Raw genomic sequence first — 14,048 nt, 5'->3', positions numbered from 1 at the left:
ATTTTTTTTCATTACTTAAAATGTACATGTATCATCAAGAACATTGTGCAATTTTCATATTTACTTAAATTGTCTCTTTTGATAAACACATTATAATTTCTTATGATAAAAGTTAGATATTATATGTTCTTCAGAAAGTGCATTATGATAAAATAAATGTGTATTTGTATATTTTTATATATACCTCGCTAAACAAAATTAAAAATTGTATTTGTGACTTATTGAGAGAATATATTTTTTAAAGGACATAATTTAAAAAAGCAGAAATGTGGATATCGCTCTGCTGTACAGTATTTTAAAAGTGAGTTACTAAAATGAATGGAATTAAATTTGAATCCAATGATATTATAATATTATCATTGTATACGAAAAACAATTCTGAACGGACACGGTTTATCTGTCTAATAGGATATATTATAGATTATTATTACTTGTTATTAATACTTATTAAAATATTTGACTTTCCGGTGGACATTTTTTTTTTTTTTTTGATAAAAGTAGACAATTTTATAAGGAATCATAAATTAAATTTTCAAATCTTAGATTTAAAAAGAACATTTTTTATGAATTTCTATCTAAGATAATTTGAACATTGCCGTGATTTTTACGTATTTAATCAAAATTCAAACATTAAATGATTATGAAAAAAATCGTAACTATGTATTTTTAATATTTTTCAACTGCTATTGTTACAATGTGTTAGAAGTCTTGTATTAAATTTTCAAGCTTTTTACTCAACAAATAATTTTTTATCGATATTTATAGAAAAAAACACTAAAAGTTGAAAAATTAAAATGTCAGTAAACAGCTCAAAACAAATCTAAATATTTTGAAAATGTTATCAAATATATAAAATGCCTATATAAACATTCAGTGAAAATTTCAAGTATCTGCGGTCATTTGTTTTAGAGTCACACCAAAATAAGGAAATCGCTAAAAGTGAAAATCCAATGTTGTAAAAATTTAAATTTAAAATGCTCATAAAAATTTAATTTGAATTTCTGGTGGACTTTTTATTTGTGATATAAAGATTGAAAAACTTTTAAGGAATCTTGTATTAAATTTTCAAATCTTAGATTTAAAAAGAAGATTTTTTATGAATTTCTAGCTTAAATAATTTGCGAATTTTTGTGATTCTTACGTATTTTGTCAAAATTCAAACTTTGAATGCTTATAAAAAAAAAATTGTGACTATAAATATTTCTTTTATTCTTCAACTTCTATTGTAACAATATGTTAAGAGCCTTGTATTCAATTTTCAAGCTTTTCTACCCAATAAATACATTTTTATCGATATTAATTTAAAAAAAAACTAATAATTATCGACAATTTCAAATACCTATTAATAATTCAACTTAGGTTGAAAATTTTTGAAAATTGCATGGTAGATAGAATATACTTATATAAATATTTGGTGAAAATTTCATTTATCCATGGTTATTTGTTTTAAAGTTACATCAAAAACCAAAATTGATTTTGTCGAAAACTGATTGTGCGTAAAATTTCCGCGGGAGAATTTTTTACTTTTGACCCCCCAAAATATCAACTAGATTCACTTTCTGATCGAACGAGGTACTGAAAGTCGAAAATCGAAGCACTTTTACTGCCCCAAAACGTGATGACAGACCCCCCCCAAAAAAAAAATAAAAATAAAAAACACACATCATGGTAAAATCAAAACAATATTGTAAATTCATAATATAAAAAAACTCTGAGCACAAGTATGAAGACATACAACGAGAAAAAAATTTTAACACTGAATATGAAAAATCATACCATAAATTTATCATCTACAGCAGCAGTTGTTTCATTTACTATTTTATTAAATTATATTATGAAGTATGACAAAGATAAAATGTTTTAAATAATACACATTTTAATGAAATGTATTGTTATATTTTTAAAATTATTATTCACTCATCAGACAATTGGTTAAGTTGATATATATAGCCCTACATTAGCATTGGATACTAAAAAAAATTGAATCTATGGATGATGTGGTTATTGTAAAAACTTACATACCAAAAACATTTCAATAATATTTAACATTGATATTCTTTTTGAACATTTTTTTAAACTCTTTTAAGATTCTTAATGATATATTATATACTTGACCTTTAACAAAAAAAAATTCCTCCTTGACAGTTAATTTTTGTCGTATTAATTCACATTAAAACAAAATAATTGTTTCATAATGCGTAATTTTATCGCAATGATTCATACTGGCATTTTGATTTGAATGCTTTAAAATAAAATTTATTCTAGCATTCAATAAAAAATATTACAAAACTTTTCACCTAACCGCGATGACGTTGTTTAATATTTATGATGGTGTATATATATGCATTCTTAATATAAATATACCTATATAGTATACAATCTGTCGAGCTCACACAAGCCCAAATGCACCAACTAGATTCATGTTCCAACCAGAAAAGCTACTGAAGTTGAAAATTGAAGCACTATTTCGACAACTTATCGTGTACACAGACACAAAAAAAAAACACACATACACATCATTGCAAAATCAATGCATTCATGGCTCCGCTCAGAGTTTTAAATATTTGTTCGTTTAAAAAGCTCAAACATTTACTCTTAATTTACTAGCCTAATTTAACCTGGCATAGTGATATATTTAAATCTCAATATAACTAACACGTTAAATGAATGATTGAGGTTGAGATTGATAGTGACAGTGATTTAGCAAAACAATACAAAGATGTGAAGTGGACAATTTAATACTATGATACAACAAAATATACAAACAAATTTAAAAAAAAAACTGTATTTATATCGTTCTACGACCTACGGAGACCATCATCCAAATGTATCCTTGTTTTTATTATAATTTTAAGCTTCTATAGTACGAGTATTTACAAATATAAAAGGATTATACTTATTAGCTATTGTCTATTACCAAGAAGGGAAGGATGTATATAAATATTCAACAACATACCTAGATATGTTCTATATATTTCAATTTGTGTAAAAGTCTACAGGACACATGGACGTGATTATAGTTGAACAGCTACGATATATCATTTAAAAATATCTATTTTTTTTTTTTTTACTTACGTCTATTACATAATGATAAAATTCGTTGTGCATTGTCGTCGCTAGGCTTGTGTTTTGATTATTTTAGCTTATTCCACCACCTTACTTAATTATAAATAATTTACGCTCATACAATTTAATTAATCAACGACTATTACAATCGTGTAATTACTGACTATTACGGACTGATATCCATTTATATTTAAAAAAAATAAATGTTCACTAATGTTTCAGTCGACATAGATCCAATGTACCGTGCAGTTTTATTTCACGTTAAAGTGATAATTATTATTAGCTTTTAAATAATGTAATATGTTCCTTATTCTTTGCGAGTGAATATCTTATACATCATTATAATCGATTAGAGTTCAACCACTGCATTAAAATTAGAAGTATTAAAAACAATAAAAACTGCTATATCTTTTGAACGTTTAAAAAATGTGTTTATCATCAACATTGGATACAACAATCTAAAAAACATTATAAAAAGGTAAAATTATTTTATACGTACCTAGAGGATATTCTCGTTAATTAATGAACCGATTCAAAATATTCTTTTATTGATAGAAAGCTACTATAGAACTTGGAAACTATTGAACAAATTAACATTAAAAATTGCACTCATATTTTTTGAGATTTTTGAAGTGATCATAGATTTGTTTTTCAACCTTTATACTGTATAGATTGGTGTGGGTGTCTTACACGATAATATAATTTTATTTATTTATGTCAAACAATTTTAAACATAATCTATGTAATAAATATAAATTAATGTAAGTTTGTAACATAATATAAACCTAATCAAAAACTACTATTACTAACATTGACTAAATGTTAAAAGATTATTTTTAAAGATAACAGAGAAGTTTGAGAGTATTTTTAACCACGTTGAAAAATATAAAAAGTATTCACAGGCGGATTTCCATTTCGGTCGAATTTAGTATAAACTCATTTTTTTTTTTTTTTTTTTAAAGGAAAAGGTTTCAACAACATAGGTTATTAGCCTGACATTAAATTATTACATGGTATTTTTAAACTCATTTTTCTAATGATTTCTATTTATACCTATGATAAATTTCTCGGGCAAATAATTCAAAAGATAAGTTTTCCAATTTTACATCATAGACTAAGATATCAGTGCCGTATTTGTTTTCTCTCGCTCTCTCACTCTTACACTCTTTGATCAATACGAAAATTAAATCCTACATTGAAAATTGAATTATATATATTTTGACATTTCGTGAATTTTTAAGATCTTGGTTGAGTTATGCTAGATTTTGAACTATATATTAGAATTTCGAAATAGTGAATTATACAACGTTCATAACAATAATACAATTCACAAGTATAATATTTTGAATTTTTCAAAATGTCTGCATGTATTATAGCTTTAATTTATTGGAGTGTATAATATAGTGTATTGTATGAATCACGGTAATTATAAAAAACAATTATTTACTGTGTCTTATAGTATATTATGCAGAGTATGGTTAATTGGTAATATGTAAAACAATAAATTAATAACGTTAGTAATTATTGCGACGTTTATGTCATTATTAATTTGATGATAATAACAACTTATGAAAGAAATTACGGGATTGGTATATAGTATGGTTGGTCTATTGTGTATGAGTAATAAGTCTTAGAGACCGAATGAACATGGATACAAATTATAATTATTTTATTTGAAAACTATACACTACGAGTTTGTTATCGTTGTTTTATCTGTTCGTACCATAAATAGTATATTCATGACAAAGTAATGTAGTATAATTACGCAGGGCACAGTGAGATACACAACGAAAAAAATATTTCAGTACGATAACAGCTATGACGACGTTACAGCAGCTTCACTAAGTGTTTGATTTTAAATTACAATAACTGTAATTATAGTGATTTAGGATAATTTTTTTTAATAATATGTTATGAAAATTACAGATATCATGCAAAACGCAATAAAAAGTCAACACAATATTATAATTTAAACATATTGTGTTGTGCATCTGGGAATATGAAGAAAAATTTATGACGAAACAACTTATTCATTTTCACAAGAGGCATTTGAATTAAAATGTATTATAAAGTATACGCTATATTATTAAATATAACCATACGTACTATCTATACTATAGGTACTCTGTTCATATACCACAATTTTGTTTCAATATCTTAATTTTTTCTGTTATACAGTCGACGCAAACCACTTTTCAACAGTTGATAACGAAAGATCGGGGTGCTGTATCCGCTCCACACGACCAGCGAAATAATTGTAAATTTATTGTTTACCTATGATGTTCAATCGATATTACTCTTACTTTTAAACCCCATAACGTGGCAATCGGGCTCTTAGATTTAACATACCCAAGCAAAAAAGATTATTCAGATCGTACAATTTGCCATGTTATTTGTTTACAAGACAGCGACAACGCCTCATACAGAGGTGTAGCCACTGTAGTGTCCTCTTAACAAAAACATGTATTTGAAATGTGTGTGTTATACTACTTGATACACGCGTGCATTAACCACCAGACTTCCTACTCATCTATTCTTCTTCGTGAACTTCCTGCATTACTGTTTACCTTAATCCGTGACTATATAAACCTACTCATGTCTTAATATCTTTCTTTTTTGTTTTTACTATTACAGTGGGCTGCTTACAACAAAACACATATCATCAACAGTATATACTCGGAAATCTAAGTGCTGTAAATGCTCTGCATGACTGGCGAACGACCAGCGAACGATTGATGCGCGACGAACAGTTTATCGCCGCGACGAGAATATAACACGCCATAATGGTGCACACGGGATCTTTTAGAGACCAGCTACACTATATATTGATCAGCTATTTGCCGATATTGACATGGATGCCAAAATACAAGAAGGTGGATTTGCTGTACGACGCCGTGTCGGGCATCACTGTCGCGCTCACCCTGATGCCTCAATCTATAGCCTACGCGTCGCTGGCGGGACTGGACCCACTCGTAAGTTGTACTGATCGAGAGTGTGTACGTACATAGCCACACAGGATAGTTAGTTTGCCATCCATGTTCGCCTCTTTTTTTCCAGCCATATAAAGTATGATTTTTAAAATGTTTGAACGTCCATTATTAGACCATTAATTTCGAATGCTTTTGTACCGTTTAAGGAGTACATTTTGTGGACTCTGCAGGCAAAACAAACTTCTATTTTTCGGTTGATAACCTTAGAGTTTAGATTCTGAGCGGAGCGATGAATGTATTTATTTTTTGTTTTAATTGTTCAGCAGATGATTTTTTTAAAATAATCAATTGTCAGTATCATCTTATCGAGTAATATTTGTCGAGTCATGGCACATTACCTGACACATTATTAAGAATAATAGATATATGCTTATGATGCGCATGACATAAAATATAATTTTACCATATGATATTAATTGATTTACATTTACTAAAAAGGTGAAATAAGTAATCGATAAAACTGGAAGGCTTTGTTTTTCTAAATGAATACAAAAATTATGGTAGGAAACCTTTATAGATAAATTAGTATTTTATTATAGTCTGAATAAAAATTTATAAAAACATTGCATTTTAATTGTTTTTAAAACCGTTGAAAATAGGCAACCATTCTATTATAATGTTGGTACAGAGTGTACTTCATCATTGAGTAAGTCACTGCAATGTATTTGTTAAATTTGAATTCGAAGTACGAAAAATACCTAATGAGTTTGAACGTTGGACGGTCTGTATGTCTATATTATATTATTAATTAAGATATGTTTGTATTACAACTATTATAGTAATTAATTTTACTATTCTTTAGACTTCTACACATAATAAAAATCGAATTTCACCGCTTTTTTGACGTATCTTATAATTTTTACATTTGACAAAAAATGTCTAAATACTTAGATAACTACTTGAAGACACCTAACATATTTAAATATTTTCTAATTGCGATGTGTTGATCATTATAAATTGTTTTACATTTTTATTAGTTTGGATTGTATGCTGCATGCTTCGGTAGCGTGATGTACATAGTATTTGGATCAGTACGTCAAATTACCATCGGCCCTACGTCCGTTGTTGCGTTGCTCACGTTTAACTACGTCAAACCAGAGTTACCAAATACGGCGGTTATTCTCTGTTTTGTGTCGGGAATGGTTGAGCTCGTCTGTGGACTTTTCCGCTTAGGTACAGCAAGTTTGTAATCAGTGAAATTGAGTTGTACCGCAATTTATTTCCATTTAACGGTGTGGTTAGTAAAAATAATTTAAAACGTCAACAAACGAAAAAAAACAGTTTTTTATTAAGTTATCATTATAAATATCGTTTAAGAAAGCGCTACACCGATATTTTCGCATTGTACAAGTTTGCTACATGGAAAATTTTACATTCAGTAAATCACCACGTTTAGCTCCGTAAATTTAAAAATTACAGTGAATTGACTTCTTATAAAATTTAAAGATAAGATTAGTATCTAATGGCATCTCATGGTTATTATATTATGTTTTAATTTTAAAATACTCAAAACTCACTTTAAAATTAAATATTCTAAAAATCCTATGAGATTCCCAAGGTACTAATCTTTTCTTTAAATTTTAAAAGATGTCAATTCGCTTACGGAGCTAAACGTGTTCTGCTAAGCGTACAATTTGTCATGTTGTGCATTTTTAAAACGCGGAGACTACAAATATCTGTGTAGCATCGTCCTAAAGACATTCCGTTTATTAGGTGACGTTTTCGTTATATTACCTCTGATAAAGTCGTTTTAAGACTAATTAGAGACTACATTTCAATAGCATACAATAAATACCACACGTAAAAAAATAATTTTATTGGGCTTATAATGTTATTGGGACGCGGAAAGTTTAAAGTTCACTAACGTAGAATAAAACAACAGTTTATTCATATTTCAACACTCAGTAATGTCTGCCCAACATCTGATCATAACAGTAAAATAATGTAAACACTGTCGAATAATATGAAATATTGTATGCTTGGAGATTAATATATTATTTTTACTGATTCAAAAATGACAAGTGAAATTAATAAATGTGCATCACCTAATATTATATTTCCACAAATATTAAAAGTGTTAGATTCTCCAGTCTATTGAATATGGATACTGCTATACTAGCGTGAAGTGCACAAAACTTATCTAGTCTAACATACATACAATTTCTTTAAGTTAATATAAAGTCTGAATTGGGTTTTCCTTTTTTCTAATGATATAGGATTCGTCGTTGAATTCGTATCGATGCCGGTGACAGGTGGATTTGTATCGGCTGCAGCTATCCTAATGGCTTCCTCACAATTGAAAGGATTGTTCGGGATTTCTTACAACGCCAAAAACTGCTTAGAAATGTGGATAAAGTTTGTTGAAAATATTGAAAATTTTCGAATAGCAGACACCGCTATGGGACTGACGTGCATCCTCGTGCTGGTAGGACTGAAGGTGAGTGTACACGATAATATGAATAATATAAACCAAACGTCAGTTTATACACCGTGCTTTATTTATAGAGCTTAAAATACATGAAATTCAATGCTAAAGGAATGAAAGCAAAATGTTATTCCATGATTTTGTTGTTGTTGACCACCGGAAGCAATGTTCTCGTAGTCGTCGTATCGTCGACAATCGCATATTTTTCAATCAGACAAGGCCAGTCACCATTAGTATTGACAGGTACTACATTGTGAACGTATTAGTGTATTTTAAATTGGAAATAAATTGTATTTTTTTATATGAGCACCGTTTATCAAATTATTTAGGTACCATATCTAGTGGCATACCACAATTTCGATTTCTGTTTTTTGACTACGAAAACGAAGACGAGAAGTTTACCTTTATCGAAGGTTTGTCCAGGTTATGGCCTGGTGCGATAGTTGTGCCGTTGGTGTCGATTTTGAGCACAGTTTCGGTTGCTAAAGCATTCAGTAAGTTGTTAATCAAACTTGAAACATCTATAGATTACCTAATATATTATACACTGAGTTAGGGTAACCTCGAGAACATTGCGGGTGGATATTACATTTTTTTACTTATTAGGTACCTAGTCGGTTATTCTTCTATAAATAAAACGTTTTTATGTTTACTGGCTACTTGGCTGTCAAAATATTCACTTTTTGCTCCGCTACCAACTATCAATTCTACTGCATTCTCATGATGAATTTCACACATAATTTATGTTGTGAACCTGTGCAAGCTTACAGTAGTTTTAGATTCAAAATAACACGTTAAACATATTGACTGAAACAATATTATGTAGTAATGCTACATTTTGATAAAATGTTAATTAGTTTAAAGTTTGATGTCAAATGTATTGATCTGACTCGTGTGTCTAATACATTTTATACATTGAAAATATTTAAGATATCCGTTGTGCATACAATCTGATTTGTTCTCATAAAATTGACGGAGCATTGTCACCTAATAACAATATAACCATAAATCGTTTTCTTCTCCGTAGGCGGTGGAAGAGTTGTTGATGCATCACAAGAGATGATAGCGTTGGGATTCTGTAATATTTTCTGCTCGTTTATGGGATCTATGCCCGTAGCGGGAAGTATGTCTAGGTCTGCTCTTAATCATACCACCGGTGTTCATACAACGTTTAGCTCAATATTTACAAGTAAATTTCCAAACATTAAATCGCATGGTTTACAGTTTACAAGCTATAACGTTTTACAAACACATATTTTTAGCTATATTGGTCATGCTGTCGTTGTTGTTTTTGGCACCACTTCTCCATTACATACCTAGATCTAGCTTGTCTGCTGTTCTCATTTGTGCGGTGATTTCGATGTTCCGATACGACATGGCGATTTTGTTATGGAAAACCAATAGTAAGTAGCCGTTCAATTTTAATGTGATCTACAACTTTACAATTAAATTGCCTATAATTTATTAGAGTAGTCTATACTCGTATACACGTCTACACATGTATCTTAGTCTGTAAAAGTATTTACCTTATAAGACGTAAAATTATTAGTTAATATTAGTGTTCCATAACAGGTAGAATATTTTTTCAATATACCTCAAAAGTTCAATCTTGATTTAAAATTTTAGGTAAATATAAGTAACCATTAAAAAATTTAAATGCACTCTTATGCTTTTATTGATTAAAAAATGTTTATTGACATACCTACTGTATACGGCCATATGAAAAATTTAATTCAAATTTAATATTTTTCTAATTATTTTACTGCAAAGTGCAAAGTATAGCATTGTTAAATTTATCTTAAGTTCAGAGTGTCCTGAAAATCGATATCAAATTTATTGTTACTTTTAAAAACAAACTACAAATATTTACAATAAAATTGTGTCTTGTGGATTTCGGCAAAATAATACTCAAAAATTATGTATCACGATATAAGATACAATTGTATTTTTGATACTGTCCAACTTTGCTAATACCTATACTTGTAATTACCAGTATTTTTATATTTTGCATGTTGGGATTGACAAAGAACAAAAATGAGGAGCTTCATATTAGTGAAAAAGAGATACCTATTTGCAACTTTTATTTAAACTGACGATGAAAGCGTTCAGCGTTTTACGTTTTATTATTTTACAACCAAGCTATTATATTATTGATGCAGCATTTTACAAAATGTGTATATTAATATGATCTCAAAAATAATCTATATACCCAATACTCGTCTTCAAATTCGATGTTAGATATTTAATCTCTAGTGTCTACCCTCTTCGTCATAGATGTCTCGATTTAGACTTGACAGATACCTACTGGATATTATACGTAATGCATTGCTCATTACTCATCAGATAGAAGCCGACATGGATATTTTATTTACGTCCTCCGAATTTTAGAAATATCTCTCTCGCGATTACCGTATTACCTTGATATTATCGTATAATTAATTATTAATACCATCATATTATATAAATATCTTTTACACTTATGCAATATATTGCTATAATAGTGTTTACATGAAACATAATACGTATCGTACCTATATTATACGTATTTTATTTTAAGTACATTATCGGAACGTGTAGTCTCCAGTCGGACGCTACCCGATTATCTGACGTCGTTTATAATAACAAAATATGTATAAACTATATACATACCAATATCGAATACAGTTTGAATTGGAAGAATTTCAACAATGCTTAAAATACACGTTGAAACCACAATTATAATATTATTATCAAATACCTAATAAAACTCACGTTGGATTCTATTACTCAGGACGTGATCTAATACCGTTTACCACCGCGTTCGTCTCGTGTTTGATATTCAACGTCGAGCTGGGACTTCTGATCGGAATCTGTGTCGACTTGATGTGCGTGCTCTATCGCAGTGCAAGGCCGTCGATTTCCATCGAAAAAGAAATTGTGAGTGAACACAAAACGTATATCTTTTTCGTTTCCATTGTATATCATTTATCTTAACAATACACATACATATATAAAGGATCATAAATCGTAATCTTAATTTAATATAGGCGTATCACTTGTTTGTTTAAATTTATAGACATATACCTAATAAAGGTTTTAAATATTTTTAAATAAAATTACTAAAATTTAAAATATAACATTACCATTTGAAATTATAAAAACAGGAACAAATAATATTGTAATAATTTTATTTTTGTATTACCTTTTTCAAATAGATATTATACAATTTTGTATCGTACAAAATAATAATCAGGATCAGAATTTTCCGAACGTTATAACGAAACCATGTTACAATTTAATATTATTATTGTATATTACCTATACTGAATTCTAACGATGAACAAATTTTTTTTAGAACTCAGGTTATGTAAAATGGGTGGTCAGACCCAGCAGTGGGCTACTATTCCCAGCGGTAGACTTTATGCGACAGCGGATCATTGTTGAGATGTCGTCTTCAGAACGCCCAAACAAACCAAATCTCATAATCGTGGACTGTGTGCATTTTGACAAGACCGACTTCACGGCTGCTCAAGTACATGATCACCCTAAAATTTGTATAATATAGTTATAATACAACAGTTGTGATTAGAGTTTAAGTATAACAAATCTCTTTGGTATGGTAACTCACTGATTATGATTACTCAGAGCTAGCTCAAGCGAAAATAGTGCATTGAGCAAAATCAAATTTTTCCACCTCTAAAATAGAAATATTATCATTGTATTGCCACACCCTCTACTAAAATGTCGTCCTAGGCGAGTAGGCATATGTCACCTACTCTTAGAACCAGGCCTGTGACTAGAAATTATATACTATACTATACAATGTATAGTTTTATTCTAATAATTATCTGATATTGACACATAAAAAAATGTATAAATGTTGATGTATGTTATGTGTACGAGTTTGTATTTTAATCTCTCGTTTATTTTTTCAGGGAATCAACTCGTTGATAAATGAACTGAAATCCGAGTCTTGTCAATTCGAAGTGATTAACGCTAAGGAATGCGTAGCGGCTATACTAGAAGCTACACTAAACGTTAAAATCTTGTCTACGGTTCCACTTCAAAATTCGATAAATAAATTTAATTTTAGTATGTACACATTTAACTTTGCAATATATTTTTTACCAATGTGCCTATGTCTTAATAAAATCTATATTTCCATGAAAACCAAGTTTTTAAACACGGTAAAATTTAAAAAAAATCGATCAAGTTCAATAATATTAAAATAATTTTATTTTAAGAAAATCAATTACTATATTCTCTCAATAATTTCAGAGTTAATTTTTTAATTAAGCCTAATAATACGTATTAGGCTATGAGAAAAACTTATTCACACAAAAACATTACAAATTCTTAGATTAATTAATTTATAATTATAGCTTAAAGTATGATAAATATTGTATAAACTATTTCATGCATTTTTAATTTGCTATATGTTTTTTTATCTATACAGTTCAACCTGATCTCAATGGAATTGAATCTATGCCATTACCCGAGATGAAAATCAAAAGTATCTGTGAACGTAAAGCGTAATTGTTACTTATTAATTTATTATTAAATAATTTTACTTTTGTATACCTTCTGTACCTAATTATAAATTTGTAAGTTATTACATAATTTTTTACTATTCGATTGATAACTACATATTTATATACCAAAGAATATTATTTATAAAATATAATGTATGTATTATTATAAAATATTGTGAAAAACTAGAATTTCTTATACTATTATTTTATTGTTTTAATATAATTAACATGAATAAGACACAGACATTATTATAATTTTTTTTCTATTAATCTTTGATGGATTCAAAATGATAATGTATAACATATATGCGTTAAATAAACTATAAAATGCCTATATATTACTCCGTAATGCACGGCTACTATCTCTATAATATAAGTATAAAATCATTTGAAATAAAATTCCTTGTTTGGTTTTATCAGCTTTTTATGGTAATTTAATTGACAACTCTAACTGATTTGAGAAATATTCAGTTTGTCAATTATTCAAACATATATGGTTTAAAATAAGCTTAAAATTGAAAAGAGTCTTATCTATGATATGGAAAATATTTTTTTATTTTGCACCGATGTGCAAAGTGTTGGTTATTTCTGCTGAAATTTGACTACTCACTTGTTCCGTGCCAATATTATTTTAACATTATAAACTTTATACATTACAACAGAGGTTCATCCCAACGAGGTTGCAGGGTATTACTTAATTTGAAGGTGCCGCAAAATTATTACTATACTGATGTGTATTCAGTATGGATTATAGTGCTTCCGGATTTCTAGAAAAGAAGCTAAGGGGATGTGAGATAAAAAAAAGGTTGAGAACCTCTGCGTTCCGGTCTATGACTATAGCGCCGCAACAAACATTCACCTGACAAATCTTTTCAGTCCGGCTTAATAATGATGAACGTCGAACGTGGTAACTGTCGGATTCGTTCCCGCATCATCACCACAGTAGCCACGGGTTACCATCATGTCCTGCAGGTAACTCTTGCTGTCTTGTGATCAGTCGGTTTTGCCACCAAACTTGGATGGCAATGTTCTGCTACCGAACTTAACTGCCACGCG

At 29.1% G+C, this 14,048-nt stretch overlaps 1 protein-coding gene across 3 annotated transcripts; it reads left to right on the top strand.

Annotated features, from left to right (window-relative positions):
• The first annotated feature begins 3,284 nt into the window (after positions 1-3,284).
• LOC107161600 (sodium-independent sulfate anion transporter-like) lies at positions 3,285-13,341 on the top strand. 3 transcript variants are annotated; one of them, XM_015508072.2, is made up of 15 exons: positions 3,285-3,544; positions 4,836-4,913; positions 4,993-5,127; positions 5,245-5,323; positions 5,701-6,038; positions 7,034-7,229; positions 8,273-8,493; positions 8,562-8,724; positions 8,811-8,975; positions 9,509-9,670; positions 9,744-9,884; positions 11,252-11,397; positions 11,816-11,992; positions 12,396-12,552; positions 12,917-13,341. In XM_015508072.2, the coding sequence occupies exons 5-15, from the start codon at positions 5,850-5,852 to the stop codon at positions 12,994-12,996; spliced, it is 1,797 nt and encodes a 598-aa protein (XP_015363558.2). In that variant the 5' UTR covers positions 3,285-3,544; positions 4,836-4,913; positions 4,993-5,127; positions 5,245-5,323; positions 5,701-5,849; the 3' UTR covers positions 12,997-13,341. The 3 variants fall into 3 exon arrangements, with proteins under 3 accessions (XP_015363558.2, XP_089076421.1, XP_015363557.2); XM_089220295.1 differs by having other exon boundaries at positions 4,993-5,137; XM_015508071.2 differs by lacking the exon at positions 4,836-4,913.
• The last annotated feature ends 707 nt before the right edge of the window (positions 13,342-14,048 follow it).

The sequence above is a fragment of the Diuraphis noxia genome, unplaced genomic scaffold, assembly GCF_037042655.1.
Source record: "Diuraphis noxia isolate RWA-SAM2 unplaced genomic scaffold, SU_Dnox_SAM2 contig0002, whole genome shotgun sequence".
Classification (NCBI taxonomy): Eukaryota; Metazoa; Arthropoda; class Insecta; order Hemiptera; family Aphididae; genus Diuraphis; species Diuraphis noxia.
This window is presented reverse-complemented; position numbering and strand designations above follow the sequence as displayed.